Genomic DNA, 12,987 nt, shown 5'->3' on the forward strand with positions numbered 1-12,987 from the left:
AAGGCAGCACATGACATCTAATAGCATCTCCTAAATTAAGATTTAGCATCCAGGGCATTCTACGCAGTACCAGTTTAACGTAGTGGCTGGAAAATGTCCTCAGGTTTAAAAAAGGCAGGTTAGGGAGATGGCTCTGTGGTCATGAGTGCTTGCTAGGCAAGCCTGACATCCTGGGTTCTATGCTCCACACTCACATGAAGGCCGGAACCCCTGTACTAGGGGAGAGAAAAGGGACAGGAGGATCCCTGGAGCTTGCTGGCCTGCTGGCCTGGCCCAAATTAGTGAGCACTGGGTTCAGCAAGAGACCCTCCAAAGAGGAGGCTGATGGAACAGGGTACCTAGTGTCCTTCCCTGGCCTCTGTATGCACACGCATGAGCATGTCCACTGACCACACATGCGTGTACACGCTTATGTGTACACCATATATATATAAGAATGGAAGAAGGAAATTAGGCAGGCAGACAAGGTGGGGTGCAGATAGAAGCTGCGTGCCTGCAGTCCCAGCACTCGGGAGTCAGGGCAGGAGAATCCCAGGGTTTCAAGAGCAAGGAGCCCGAAAGTGGCACCTGCCACTGGGCAGGTCCTTTCGGGGTGTCAGCAGGCCGTTTCCTGCTTCCCTTGCTCTGAGAATACTGTGCATCCTACTGGAGAGCGCCCAGATGGGAAAGAAACAGGAAGAAGAAAAGAGAAAAGCAGGTGCCACCTGTGACTCTGTGGCCGTGGGAAGGAAAAATCAATTTGGAATAAGAAAGGTAACACTCTAGGGAAGGCGTAATGACAGATCTAAGCCTTATGCCACTTGGGCCTTCCATAAGCATCAGAGTCTTGAGACATCAAGCCAGAGGCAATGGTACACACCTGTGGTCTCAGCTAGCTGGAAGGCTGAGGTGGGAGGGTCCCTTGAGTCCTGAGTTGGAAACTAACACAGCAAAACCCATCACAAAAACAAAAAGCCAAACAAAATGCATAAAGAGGCTTGACGTATCAAAACACGCAAAGAGAAACAGCAGGTGTTCCTGCGGCGCCTGGCAATGAGCCTCCCGTCTCCACTGCAGGGAAATCCCACAGGTGGGTTTCCTATGGTCTGGCTTGCCCCTGCTCTCACCCAAGACAAGGTCCAGCCACCAAGAGATCCAGGAGGGACAAAAGTGTACCTTCCCCTGTGGGAGGGTGAGCGGTCGGGTCACTGTGAGCCAGGATGCTGTCCACGTTGCTAACTTTGCAGCTAATTCCGCAGCCTGGCACTGCTTGGAAGTCCGTGCTGTATCCCAGCGTCTCCGTTCCAAGCTCCTGTGGAAGCAGGGGAAAGAAAGGGTGAGGGCAGTGGGAGGAGCCAGGAAAGGAGGAAGGAGGAAGTTAGGGCAAACAGAAGAAATGCACCAAGAGCCCTCTGTCACCAGATTCAGTGCTGGGTGTCAACCTGAACCAGGCTGAGCAGCTAAGTCCTCCCCAGGTGGATACCTCATGACCGGGCAGGCTGCAGACCCAAGAGGAGAGTCGGTTCACCACAGACCACTCAGATATTTCCACACGTTGAGAGTGAGTAGGACACTCACTCAAATTTGAATGGTGGGCTAGGTTAAGTGGTGAACAGCAAGGCTACTTTCTGCCAGACAGATCATTCGCCATGTGTGATACCCAGGGAAGGGATCGGGAGTGGTGGGAGACATTAGAACAGCCAAGCAAGCGTGTCTTCCTCCTGACCCACATGAGCAGATGTCAAACAGCAGTGTACCGACCCCTGTGGGGGACAGCAGTGTACCCACCCCCGTGGGGGACAGCAGTGTACCCACCCCCGTGGGGGACAGCAGTGTACCGACCCCCGTGGGGGACAGCTGTGTACCCACCCCCGTGGGGGCTAAAGCACAGGATGAAATTTCCCCAACATCCCCTTGCCGATGTTTTCTGAGGTAAAACAATGATACATTTTTGCTCAGGCCATTCAGACACTCTCAGTATAATTCCCCACCCACTCCACTGCCCCCATGTTCTAGAACCAGAGGGGTACAGTGATTCTCCAACCCCCCACCCCCCTATATTGGGGCTCTTCAGCTCATCTGGGCTAGCCCTTCCCACTGCATGCTGCGCCCCCTCAGCCCAGCCATATAAAGAAGTTGTCCACGTACTCATCTCCCCCTGCCTCAGACTTGGGTTCTCAGAAGGCAGAGGGAGATGGGTACTCACTTACTCATTGTGCCCTGAGCCTGGTGTTATCCACTTGCCTGACTAATAACTGTAATAGCACCACTGCAAGCCCCGCCTACAGCAAGTCTGCGGTCAATAAGCAAGTATGGAAAGGTAGGAAGCTGAGGCTGAGGAGGGAGAGGCCCGTGTGACGGCGAGGCCGGGGTCGCCATACCTCTTTGCAGTATTTAGTCACGGCCACGCCTAACGGGTGCTCGCTGCTGGCCTCTGCAGTGCCCACCACCGCCAGAACCTTCCTGAGGGGTAGTGTCGCCGTGTCCACGAGCAGCAGGAACCGCATGACTCTGGGGACCCCATGGGTGATGGTGCCCGTTTTGTCAAACATAACGGTCTTTATCTGCAAGAACAGACTTCATGTCAGGTCTCAGCATGGAAGCGGCTCTCGCAGTTCCTGTGTCGGGAGGCAGACAGCCCAGGGAACTGCTGTTAACTTCCTAACCCTCAGCCTGATTCTATGCGAGCAACAAGTGCTACTACCAAGAAACCATCACCCATCCGCCAGTCTGCGACTTCACTGTTCCTTATCTTTGACCAAGCAGAGGGCAGCAGGTTTCTCTGTCCAGACCAGGGTCCATAAGCAGCAGGTACGCTGCTTGGCATCCAACGTTCAGTGCTGACCTCTGCCTCTACACCCTTAGCTGATGCTCTCCCTGCAAAGATCCCTGCCTCCCTCGCTCCACCCTTCCTGTGCACCGGGTCTGACACTCACAGCTTGTAACTGAGTGGCTCAAAGGAGCACCCTACCCATGTGTGGCCTTCCTAAGCTCTTAGAACGGGCCCCTCCATCAGCACGTTCTCTGTCTCATTTTTCCTCTAGTTGCTCATTGGTTTATTCACCGAGAGGTCTCCAGGGGCTTTCAGGCTGAATGCCAGGGTCACACCAGGGAAGAAAAGTGCTGTGGGCTTCATGGAATTAATGACTAACACAGATGCATGGTCCCCACAGGTCCTCTTCACCCACCTACCATTTCACTGCAGTGACACCTCCACTACCACCTCATCTGGCCAGCTCTTGCTCAAATTCCCAGACCACCAGCACTGCGGAAGAACTCCTGCCCAGGCCCCAGTGTGGGGTCCTTATGGAGCTAGATTCCAAATACTCAGTACTGGGGATACCTGTCCTTCCCACCAAGCTGTAGGTCCCTTGGGAGCTAGGGGCCGTGACCAGTGCCAGAACCTGGTGCAGGACTCACCTAATGGTGAAGAAATGAATACAGTACTGACTGGTGTATAGATGTGGTCTCACTGGGCAGCTCAGGCAGAACCTGAACTCACGTTCCTTCTGCCTCAGCCTCCCGAGAGTTGGGCTCATGGGTGTGCATTGCCACACTGACCTAAACGTACGTCTTAATAGCACTGTCACTCTTCCACCCCGGAGTCACGAGACACTGCTACTCCCAAACATGGGAGCTGTCAACTTGGTTAATAGCTGCCGGCTTCTGGAAGGGTTACCTGTACTGCCTGGCTTTGCGTGTCAGCTGAACACAAGCTGGAGTATCACAGAAAAAGCTTCTCGTGATGAAATGCCTCCATGAGATCCAGTTGTAAGGCATTTTCTCAATTAGTGATCAAGGGGGGGGAGGGCCCAGACCATTGTGGGTGGTGCCATCCCTGGGCTTCACCTGGGTTCTATAAGAACCCTGGGGTCCTGGGTTCTATAAGAAAGCAGGCTGGCATGCCAGGGGAAGCAAGCCAGTAAGCAGCACCCCTCCATGGCCTCTGCATCAGCTTCTGCCTCCAAGTTCCTGCCCTGTGTGAGTTCCTGTCCTGACTTCCTTTGATGATGAACAGCAATGTGGAAGTGTAAGCTGAATAAACCCTTTCCTCCCCAATTTGCTTCTTGGTCGTGATGTTTGTGCAGGAATAGAAACCCTGAAAAGATGTTACCTAACCTGCTTCTGCTATAGTCCCTACATCTATAAAACGGGAATGAATTACGTCTACCCCATGAGATGGAGTTAATGACTAGCCATGAAGCAGTGAATTTCATACCCTTTAGCTGCTGCTGCTTTTGCTGATATGCACAGGCAGTCCTGACTTCCTGCCTCAGTCATCCGCACTTACTCTCGGGCTTCTTTCTTAAGAAACAGTGAAGAGAGACTGTTTTATGAGGACCTGACGGGGGCCCACCTTGTGCGCCATCTCCAGAGGCTTCCCTCCTTTGATTAGGACCCCATTCTGGGCAGCCACTCCAGTGCCCACCATAACTGCTGTGGGTGTGGCCAGCCCCAGGGAGCAGGGGCAGGCGATGCACAGCACGGTGATGGACGTCTGGAAGGCAAAGCGGATGATCACCTCTGTCTGCGAGACATGCTTGCTAGGGTTCTGCAGAAAGAAACATCACATGGCGAGATCAGGGGGGAAATCTCACATCGGTGTGGCAGTGGGGACTGAGAACACAGTGAACAGAGTTTAGGGAACGTGGACTGTGTCCCTTTCGTCTTCTGTGTCATCAAACGCATCACCTCACTGGCCACTTCCTGCCCCCCTAGCCTCTTCCCACACTTCCCTCCAAGAGGCAAGGTGGAACAGGAAGAGTCAGGTCAGACCCTGATGGGGCACAAACTCAGGACTTAGACCACATAGGTCATACCCCAGCTGTCTTGCTGACATCATTCCTCACTGCCTCAGTTTCCCCGGGTGTACAATGGTGATAAAAATATCTCGAAAAGTGCCTTGTGCTTAAAAATGAGGCAATATGCACACAAGCACGTGCAGCCACACAGAACAGCACTGGTGCAGCACGGTAACTGTCATTACTTTTGGCCCCGTTATCACAAAGGCCTAAATAGCTCTTCACAGGACCTATGTTCAGAGGGTGTGCGCGTGTCTGTCGCTGGTTTCTTTTCGTAACAGCAAAACCTGGGAGCGACCAAAAGGGAAGTGGTCGGTGAAGCTGTAGGCATAAGGGAGTCTGAGGGGTGGTCAGGAGGATGCTGTACACACAGCCTACGTGTGTATACTGATGTGGAAAGGGATCCGGGACACGCCGGGACTTAAAGGGCAGCGTAAGGAAAGGTGCTGTGGATGTATCCGGGCTATCAAATCCTCTGCCTCATGTACTAGCCACAGAGAACTGCAGAGGGCAACTCTGGGGTCGCTTCTCATGACAGAACTCGGGGCCCCTTTGTTATTCCTCTGAGTGAGTAGTTTTCATTACTGGAACAAATAAAATGGAGGTCTGCTTTCCAGTGCAGTGGCACACAGGGAAATTACTACTCGGCGTTTGGGGTGTTCATTCACCTTACTGTGTTCTCCTTATGCAGTGGAGTGGTACACCAAGCCACGCCACGCCACACCACACCACACCACACCACGCCACACCATGCCACGCCACAGCACACCATACCACATCACACCAACACCACGCCACACCATGCCATACCATACCACATCATGCCACACCACACCACACCACACCACACCACAACACACCACGCCACACCATGCCACGCCACAGCACACCATACCACATCACACCAACACCACGCCACACCACACCACGCCACGCCATGCCAAGCCATACTATACCACATCATGCCAACCATGCCATGCCATGCCACGCCACGCCACGCCACACCACACTACACTCACTCATCACCAGAGTGTGTTTCCTGAGTGGACAACACAAACCTCAACTTCTTTACATCCTTTATCCTTTCATTTTAAAAGGCACAGCTCTAGAAAAAGGCGTATTGTAAAAGTCATTTCATTTTCTTTCAAACCACTGTATTCGAGTAAAAGGGCATGCTATTTAACAAATATGTGATTTTAAGAGATAAAGACGGTGTTTTGGGGTTTTTTTTTTTTTTTGTCTTGTTTTGTTTTTACAGTCATCTCATTAAAATGACATTTGGCACTTTAGGAGCTCTGCTAAGTCTTCTGGAAAGTAACATGAGCCCTCCCTACAAAAGACAAATGAGGTAAGATGAGGTAAGATGAAAGGCGCTCTCCTCACTGGGAAGTAGTCGGTGACACTGATAGCCACCCATTAGCTGTTCAATCCCGGCATGACTTAATTGTGGGGTCCTGATCTGGCCTCCAAGTGTTAGACATATGCAGCACCCCACTCACGAAAACCACAATGTCTTCAAACACTACTAAGTGTCCTTGAAGATTAGTTCTTATTTCTTAAGCAAAAAAATTTCTGAGGATAAACCATATTTTTCATTAATTTTTTTTTCTGAGACAGGGTTTCTCTGTGTAGCCCTGGCTGTCCTGGAACTCACTCTGTAGACCAGGCTGGCCTCGAACTCAGAAATCCGTCTGCCTCTGCTTCCCAAGTGCTGGGATTAAAGGCGTGCGCCACCACCACCCGGCTTTCACTGATATTTTGAAGTTTAAAAAAAAGATAGTGTTCTTCACCTATTCCTTAAAATTAAAAATGTATATCCCCTTACTCTACTGTTAAATAAATGTTTAATTATCAAAAATCTTTGCCTACTATGATATATAGACTTTCAATCATTCTGGGAAGCATTACTGCTTGACAGGGTAGGATATTAAATCTGGGATCTGTGAGCTAAGTGGCAAAAATACATTTTCCCCACAAGATCTGGTATAGTACTGTGCCGTCAAAACTGTGGTCTCTTGTCTATAACATATGTCTTAAATTCAGTAATGGCCCAGGAAAAAGGAGTTTGTTGTAATCAACAAAGATGAAAAAGGAGTTGAAGATCTGAAGACAGCTTTGACATCAGACATGGAGATGCAGAGTTTGGAGTTTGCCCAGCTGGCTTCCTGTCTTGCTTTAGGGATTACAGTTAAGTCATTAGATGAATCTCAGAAGAGACTTTGAACTTTTTTTTTCCTTTTTTTTTTTTTTTTTGGTTGGATTTGGTTTTTTTCGAGACAGGGTTTCTCTGTGTAGCTCTGGCTGTCCTGGAACTCACTCTGTAGACCAGGCTGGCCTCAAACTCAGAAATCTGCCTGCCTCTGCCTCCCAGAGTGCTGACTTTGAACTTTTAACATTGCTGAGACTGCTATAGACTATGGGAATTTTGCACATTGGACTAAATGTACCTTTTTATTGTGCTATATTTAGGTATGGCCCCCATACACTCATATGTTTAAACAAGCCTATAGGAGCCAGGGAGTGGGGTGTGGTAGCTAAAATATGCTTGGCCCAGGGAGTGGCACTATTTGGAGGTATGTCCTTGTTGGAAGAAGTGTGTCACTGTGGGTGTGGGCTTTAAGATCTTCATCTTAGCATACTAGAAGTGAGACTTCTAGCGGCCTTCAGATGAGAATGTACAATTCGCAGCTCCTCCTGCACCATGCCTGCCTGGGTGCTGCCATGCTCCTGCCTTGATTGACAATGAACCGAAACTCTGAACCTATAAGGCAGCCCCGATTAAATGTTGTCCTTTATAAGAGTTGTCGTGGTCACAGTATCTGTTCACAGCAGTAAAGCCCTAACTAAGACAAACAATAAGAGGGAAATTGAGCCCCAGTGAATCTAAGACACAAAAGATCAGGATTAATGGCAAGAGCACAACCGCCATCCTGTTCAAGGCCTTTGACTTACAGGGAAGTACTTCTGGACCACGCCGTAATCGACGAAGCCAATGACGATCCACACCACCAGAGTTAAGGTCGAAACGGAGATGATAAACGGGACGAAATAGCCACTAAACCTGTCAGCCAGCTGCTGAATAGGAGCCTATGGAAATAAAGCATTAAGATCACGGGCAGTCACAACCTACAAAGACAGATGTGTGTAAGCATTACAACCAGCCCTCCATCGCTATCTTCAGGAATCAGTTCTCTGCTTGACGGGCAGAGCTCTGAATCTTTGAGATCATTTCTCACATTTGTTTTGTACTGAGGCAGGGAACAATGCAGCCCAGGTAGTCTGGAGCTGACGGGTGAGCTTGGAAGTCCTGATCTTGTAGCTCCTGCCTCTGGACTATCCCAGGATATGAGGATACTTTGGCTCCACCCCTGTTTTATTCAGTGCTGGAGCTCAGATCCAGGGCTTCTCTGGTGAGCTAGGCTGGCAGTCTACCCGCTGAACTAAATCCCTTTGAGTTCTTTTTTCCAAGAAGGGGTTTCATTAGGTGTTTTAAGGTTCACCATTACCTTTGACATCTGGGCCTCTTCCACCAACTTTACAATCTGAGCCAAAGTAGTGTCATTGCCCACGTGGGTAGCTTTAACAAGCACAGAGCCATGAGCATTTATGGACCCAGCGATCACTATGCTCCCGGGTTTCTTAGTGACAGGCATGGCCTCGCCTAGGGAAGAGACAGAAGTCAATCACTCATTCAGTCCACTCTACATCACATGGACCAATGACAACTGTGAGCCCCCCACCAGAGGGAATCTAAAGCAGGCCACCTCACCTGTGATGAGGGACTCATCAGCCATGGTGTTGCCTTCAAGGACTTTCCCATCCACTGGGAACTTGCCCCCAGGGACAACCTTGATGATATCGCCTCGCTGCACCAGCTCCATGGGCACCTGCTCCTCTCTGCCAGAGAAGACATGCAGATAGCATCCTCCTCGGCTATAGTTACACCGGGTTCTAGACGGACTATTGGACCATTTACAGCTAGCCCTACATTCCTAAGAGTTCTAGATTAGCAGACACAATCAACCTTGCATAAAAAATATTCAGGGATGGCTTTGGGATATAGCTTGGTGGTATAGCACTTGCTTAGCATATAGGAGAATCCCTGGGTCCCATCCCCAGCAACACACACACAAACACACATACATTGGGAGAGGGAGTGCAGATGTCACCTGTCTATGTACATATGTCTATGTATATTTTTGTGTCATTGTTCTCTAAATTGCTAAACAATGCAGTATAAAACCCATTTACATACTATCTGCATTGCAAATGTATCGTAATTATTCTAAAGATGATTTAAGGTATGTGGGAAGATGTGAATTCTATGCAAATGCTCTTCCATTTCACATGAGGGACTTGGTATCAGAGGGTCCTTCATGGGTGTTGGGGGATGATTATACTTGCTTCACCCTAGAGCAATGGATGTGACTAAACTCAAGAGGGGCATGCACAGTCGATAGATACCAGAGTCCCACTGCTGTGCAAGGGCTATCAACTTTATCATAAGAAAGTAGGCAGCTGGAGCTGAAGGGGTTTGCAACCTCATAGGAAGAACAACATTATCAACCAACCAAAACCCCCAGAGCTCCCAGGGACTGAGCCATTGGCCCAGGGGTACACATGGCTCCAGCTGCATTTGTAGTGGAGGATTGCCTTGTCAGACATCAATGGGAGGAGAGGTCCTTGGTCCTATGAAGGCTCAATAGATGCCCCAGCGTAAGGCAATCGAGGGTGGGGAGGTGGGAGTGGGTTGGGTGGAGGCACATCCTCATAGAAGCAGGGGGAGGGAGGATGGGTTAGGGGTTTTCTGGGGAGGGGGACTGGGAAAGGGAATAACATTTGAAATGTAAATAAAGAATACATTCAATAAAAAAGAAAGAAAGAAAGCAGGCAGCTGCTGAAGGATCAGTACAGCAATACAGACAGCTTGGTACAATACAGACCTTTGGAAAGGTCACTGCTTCAAATGCATTTAGCAGTCAGTGCAGGCACTGGACAGTGCTTCAGGGTGGTGACTATGGGGGCCTGAACAATGTCATTAACTATCCAATGGTCACTTGTTGTCACTACGCAGGCAATGTACAAAGATTCCCAAGCCATACCAATGATCGGCACAACGCACCTGAGGATTAGGTTGTCCTGGCCCAGGGTCACGACTGTGGCTTCTGTGGCTTGGAGTGACATGAGTTTTGCAAGGGCTTCTGACGTTTTGCTCTAGGAAAGAACCAGGATGAGGGCTGACAGTCAGAACCCAGGCTGACACTCACAAGCATGGCATTGAAGGTGGCTGGCACAAGAAACACAACCACGCCACCAACGTAGCCACGCGTGCAGGCACCACAAGCAAAACCCAGCCTGGTGCTGCTGGGGCAGAGCTTGAGTTCCACTTCAGATGAACACAATCCCAGTCTGCCCAATGGCCATTTTCTTTCACCTTCACTGTAATTCCCTTCCCCTTCTTTTACAGGCTCATTGCAGAGCAGTGAACACCAGGCAGCCCTGAGGTGGAGGTGTGGATTTCTACACAAACTAACTCCAATCCATTAGGCGCTAAGAGGCTAAGGGACCATTCCAGCTCTGCCTGAAGTTCAGAGTTTGTCCCACTACACAATTACCCGAACAAAGGTCTTACTAATTAGCCAGATTAGCTGGGATTTCAGAAGGAACAACTGGGAGATTAGTGACTGCCGCCCCTAATTATACGGAGGTTCAGATTGCTCTAGGCCATTCTCTATAGCGAGTGTAAATAGTAGTTCTCAGTACACATTGACTTTGGGCTGAGAGTCAGATTACTCAAAGAACCGAGGTTTTCTTAACTTGAAGCTGTAGCTACCTTTGCCACGTGCTCCAGCCACCGTCCCAGGGCGATGAACACGAAGAGCATGGGGGGCGTGTCAAAGAAGGTGACGGGGCTCTTCTCTGCCTTCTCAGCCACAGCGACCACCAGGATGACCAGGGAGTAGGCGTAGGCGATGGTTGTGGCTAACACAATGAGCACATCCATGTTGGCTGACTTGTGTCTCAGCGATTTGTAGGCTTGTACATAGAAGTACCACCCACCCAGGAACTGAAAGACAGGGAGGGCGAGGGTTGGCAGAGCAGGGAGAGCCAGCCTTGGGCCGGTGAGTAGTCTAGGTTCTTGTACGTAGTCTGCATGATTAGTTGATATTGATGACGCACGTTCTGCCTTAGCCTCCAGAGAAAGGTACTTTCTCATTCAGGGTACAACTGGCCACAGAAATGGATGATCAAGGATATGGGACATTTGGAACACAGGCATACCACGTAAACGTCCATAATGAGAGAACAGTAACAAGGGTGACACTATTTACACTTCTACGGTGAATGGTCCCTAAAGAGATGGTAAGCCAATGACGTAAAATCCGTCCCCGAGTCAAATAAGAGAGGCAGCATCTGTTAGTGCTCTCACTGACCCCACCCCATTTCCATTAACAAACATCTGTGTCTGGAGTGTATGAACATGCATTCACACGCACATGCATACACATACACACAGAGAGAGGCAGAGACAGAAATGGAGAGACAGGGACACAAAGGTTTGCTCCACAAAAGTGAGCTATGACAGAGAGCTATGCCTAACTCCTGAAGCTATGGCAGCAGCACTAGGGAGCAGGCCCGGGCCAGAGGCAGGTGTAATCAGGTGTAATCATGTCACTTTGCTTCAGTATCGGTGAAATTGCTCACAACAAGGGCAAAGCACATTTCCAATTAAAAAGAAAATACAGGGAAAAACAATCCAGCCTACAAATGGTTACCCCCAAATTGTCCTGGTTTTGTGTGTCAAAACGTACCCATGCAGGCATTCTCTATGCATGTATATGCATGCACAGCAGACGTTCTACGCAAAGCCTCCCTATTTTAAATGATAAACGTATCCAAAGATAAAGACCATGGCTTTGCCTTTAAGGACAGAACATTCAATAGAAGCATGGGTTCTAGGGACATTCATCTGAAAATTCTAACGAGGGTAAACTAAAATAATAATAAACGAATCAGGAAATGGGGACTCTGGGTGTGACTGAGTGATGGCACACTTGCCTGTCATTTGTAAGACACACACACACACACACACACACACACACCAGGCACAGACAGGCTCACCAAGCCTTCAAGGAGATGGTCGCTATTCTGACAAGTTTCAATCATTTGCAATGACCTATGACCGTGAAACCAGGCCTTTCTTATTAGTTTCCCATTTGCAGCCCCTCTGCCCTGCTCTCCCTCTGGTCATAAGACAGAATTAACACCAACAGCTCCCCAAAGGTGATGCTGCAGTTAACATGAGGTACCACTGGCACTAGGCTAAAGGGCTGTGGACACAGCCAACAATCAGAGATCCATTAGCCATACCTGGGCACAAAGGGCAGATGTTTGCCCAGCCTTCCAATACCTACTTGGACAAAGGTACACAAGATGAAGAAGATGAGATTGAGAATGGACAGTCCTGGGATGATGTTGTGGTCCAGGACCATCGCCTCGTGGGGCGTATTGCTGGGGATTAGCATGTAGATCATCAAGCCCATGACAGGGATGCCAAACACCAGGCTACACAGGAAAGATTTCTTCCACCTGGAAGGCAGAGCCAGCAACACAGACACATCAGAACCTCTTGGCACTGGGGTCAGATCACATTCATGATGGAATCAAAACAAGAGTGAGTCTTACCCCTGACACCATCAGTGACCTGAAGGGCCAGGCACTGCTGGAAAGACATCTGGGCTCGGTTCTACCTTTGCATAAGCTGATAGCCACCAATTTATAGGTACAACAAACGCGGCCCCAGAGACGAGAACTAGCGCCTTGAACTCAGAAATCTGCCTGCCTTTGCCTCCCAGAGTGCTGGGATTACAGGCGTGCGCCACCACTGCCTGGCGAGGTTTCCACTCTTAGTCTATTGCTGCCTAGAGTTCTCTTTGTCGTCTTACACAGATTCCCCTCAATGCAAGAGATGGTTGGAAATGGTATTTTATTAGTATATACTTATTTACACATTTTAAACAACTATTTAGAATAAGAGTATGAGTCTGTCAATAAACACAAAAGCCAGAAACCAAGGTCGGTCCGCAGATGATATCTGTGGCTGCACGTGAGCTACGGCATACAAGGCAGTGTGGAGCCCTCGAGGAAGGTCCTTGCAAGCTGTGTATCCTAATGTCCATCCTGCAGTCCCGAGTGCTCAGGCTGC

General features: G+C 49.5%; 1 protein-coding gene across 4 annotated transcripts in view; it reads right to left on the minus strand.

The window, feature by feature from the left end:
* Positions 1–12,987, minus strand: part of Atp7b (ATPase copper transporting beta) — a 77,174-nt gene that overhangs the window by 8,712 nt on the left and 55,475 nt on the right. For 3 of the 4 annotated variants that reach the window (XM_052162177.1, XM_052162178.1, XM_052162179.1), the window contains 9 exons: positions 12,197–12,371; positions 10,615–10,848; positions 9,904–9,995; positions 8,551–8,678; positions 8,288–8,442; positions 7,734–7,868; positions 4,337–4,531; positions 2,361–2,543; positions 1,156–1,291 (listed from right to left, as the gene is read on the minus strand). In XM_052162177.1, coding sequence (XP_052018137.1) covers positions 1,156–1,291; positions 2,361–2,543; positions 4,337–4,531; positions 7,734–7,868; positions 8,288–8,442; positions 8,551–8,678; positions 9,904–9,995; positions 10,615–10,848; positions 12,197–12,371 — 1,433 coding nt within the window. Of the gene's footprint in view, positions 1–1,106; positions 1,292–2,360; positions 2,544–4,336; positions 4,532–7,733; positions 7,869–8,287; positions 8,443–8,550; positions 8,679–9,903; positions 9,996–10,614; positions 10,849–12,196; positions 12,372–12,987 lie in introns of all 4 variants that reach the window. The other variant, XR_007974114.1, reaches the window with a different exon arrangement.

This window comes from Apodemus sylvaticus, chromosome 18 (assembly GCF_947179515.1).
Source record: "Apodemus sylvaticus chromosome 18, mApoSyl1.1, whole genome shotgun sequence".
Taxonomy (NCBI): domain Eukaryota; kingdom Metazoa; phylum Chordata; class Mammalia; order Rodentia; family Muridae; genus Apodemus; species Apodemus sylvaticus.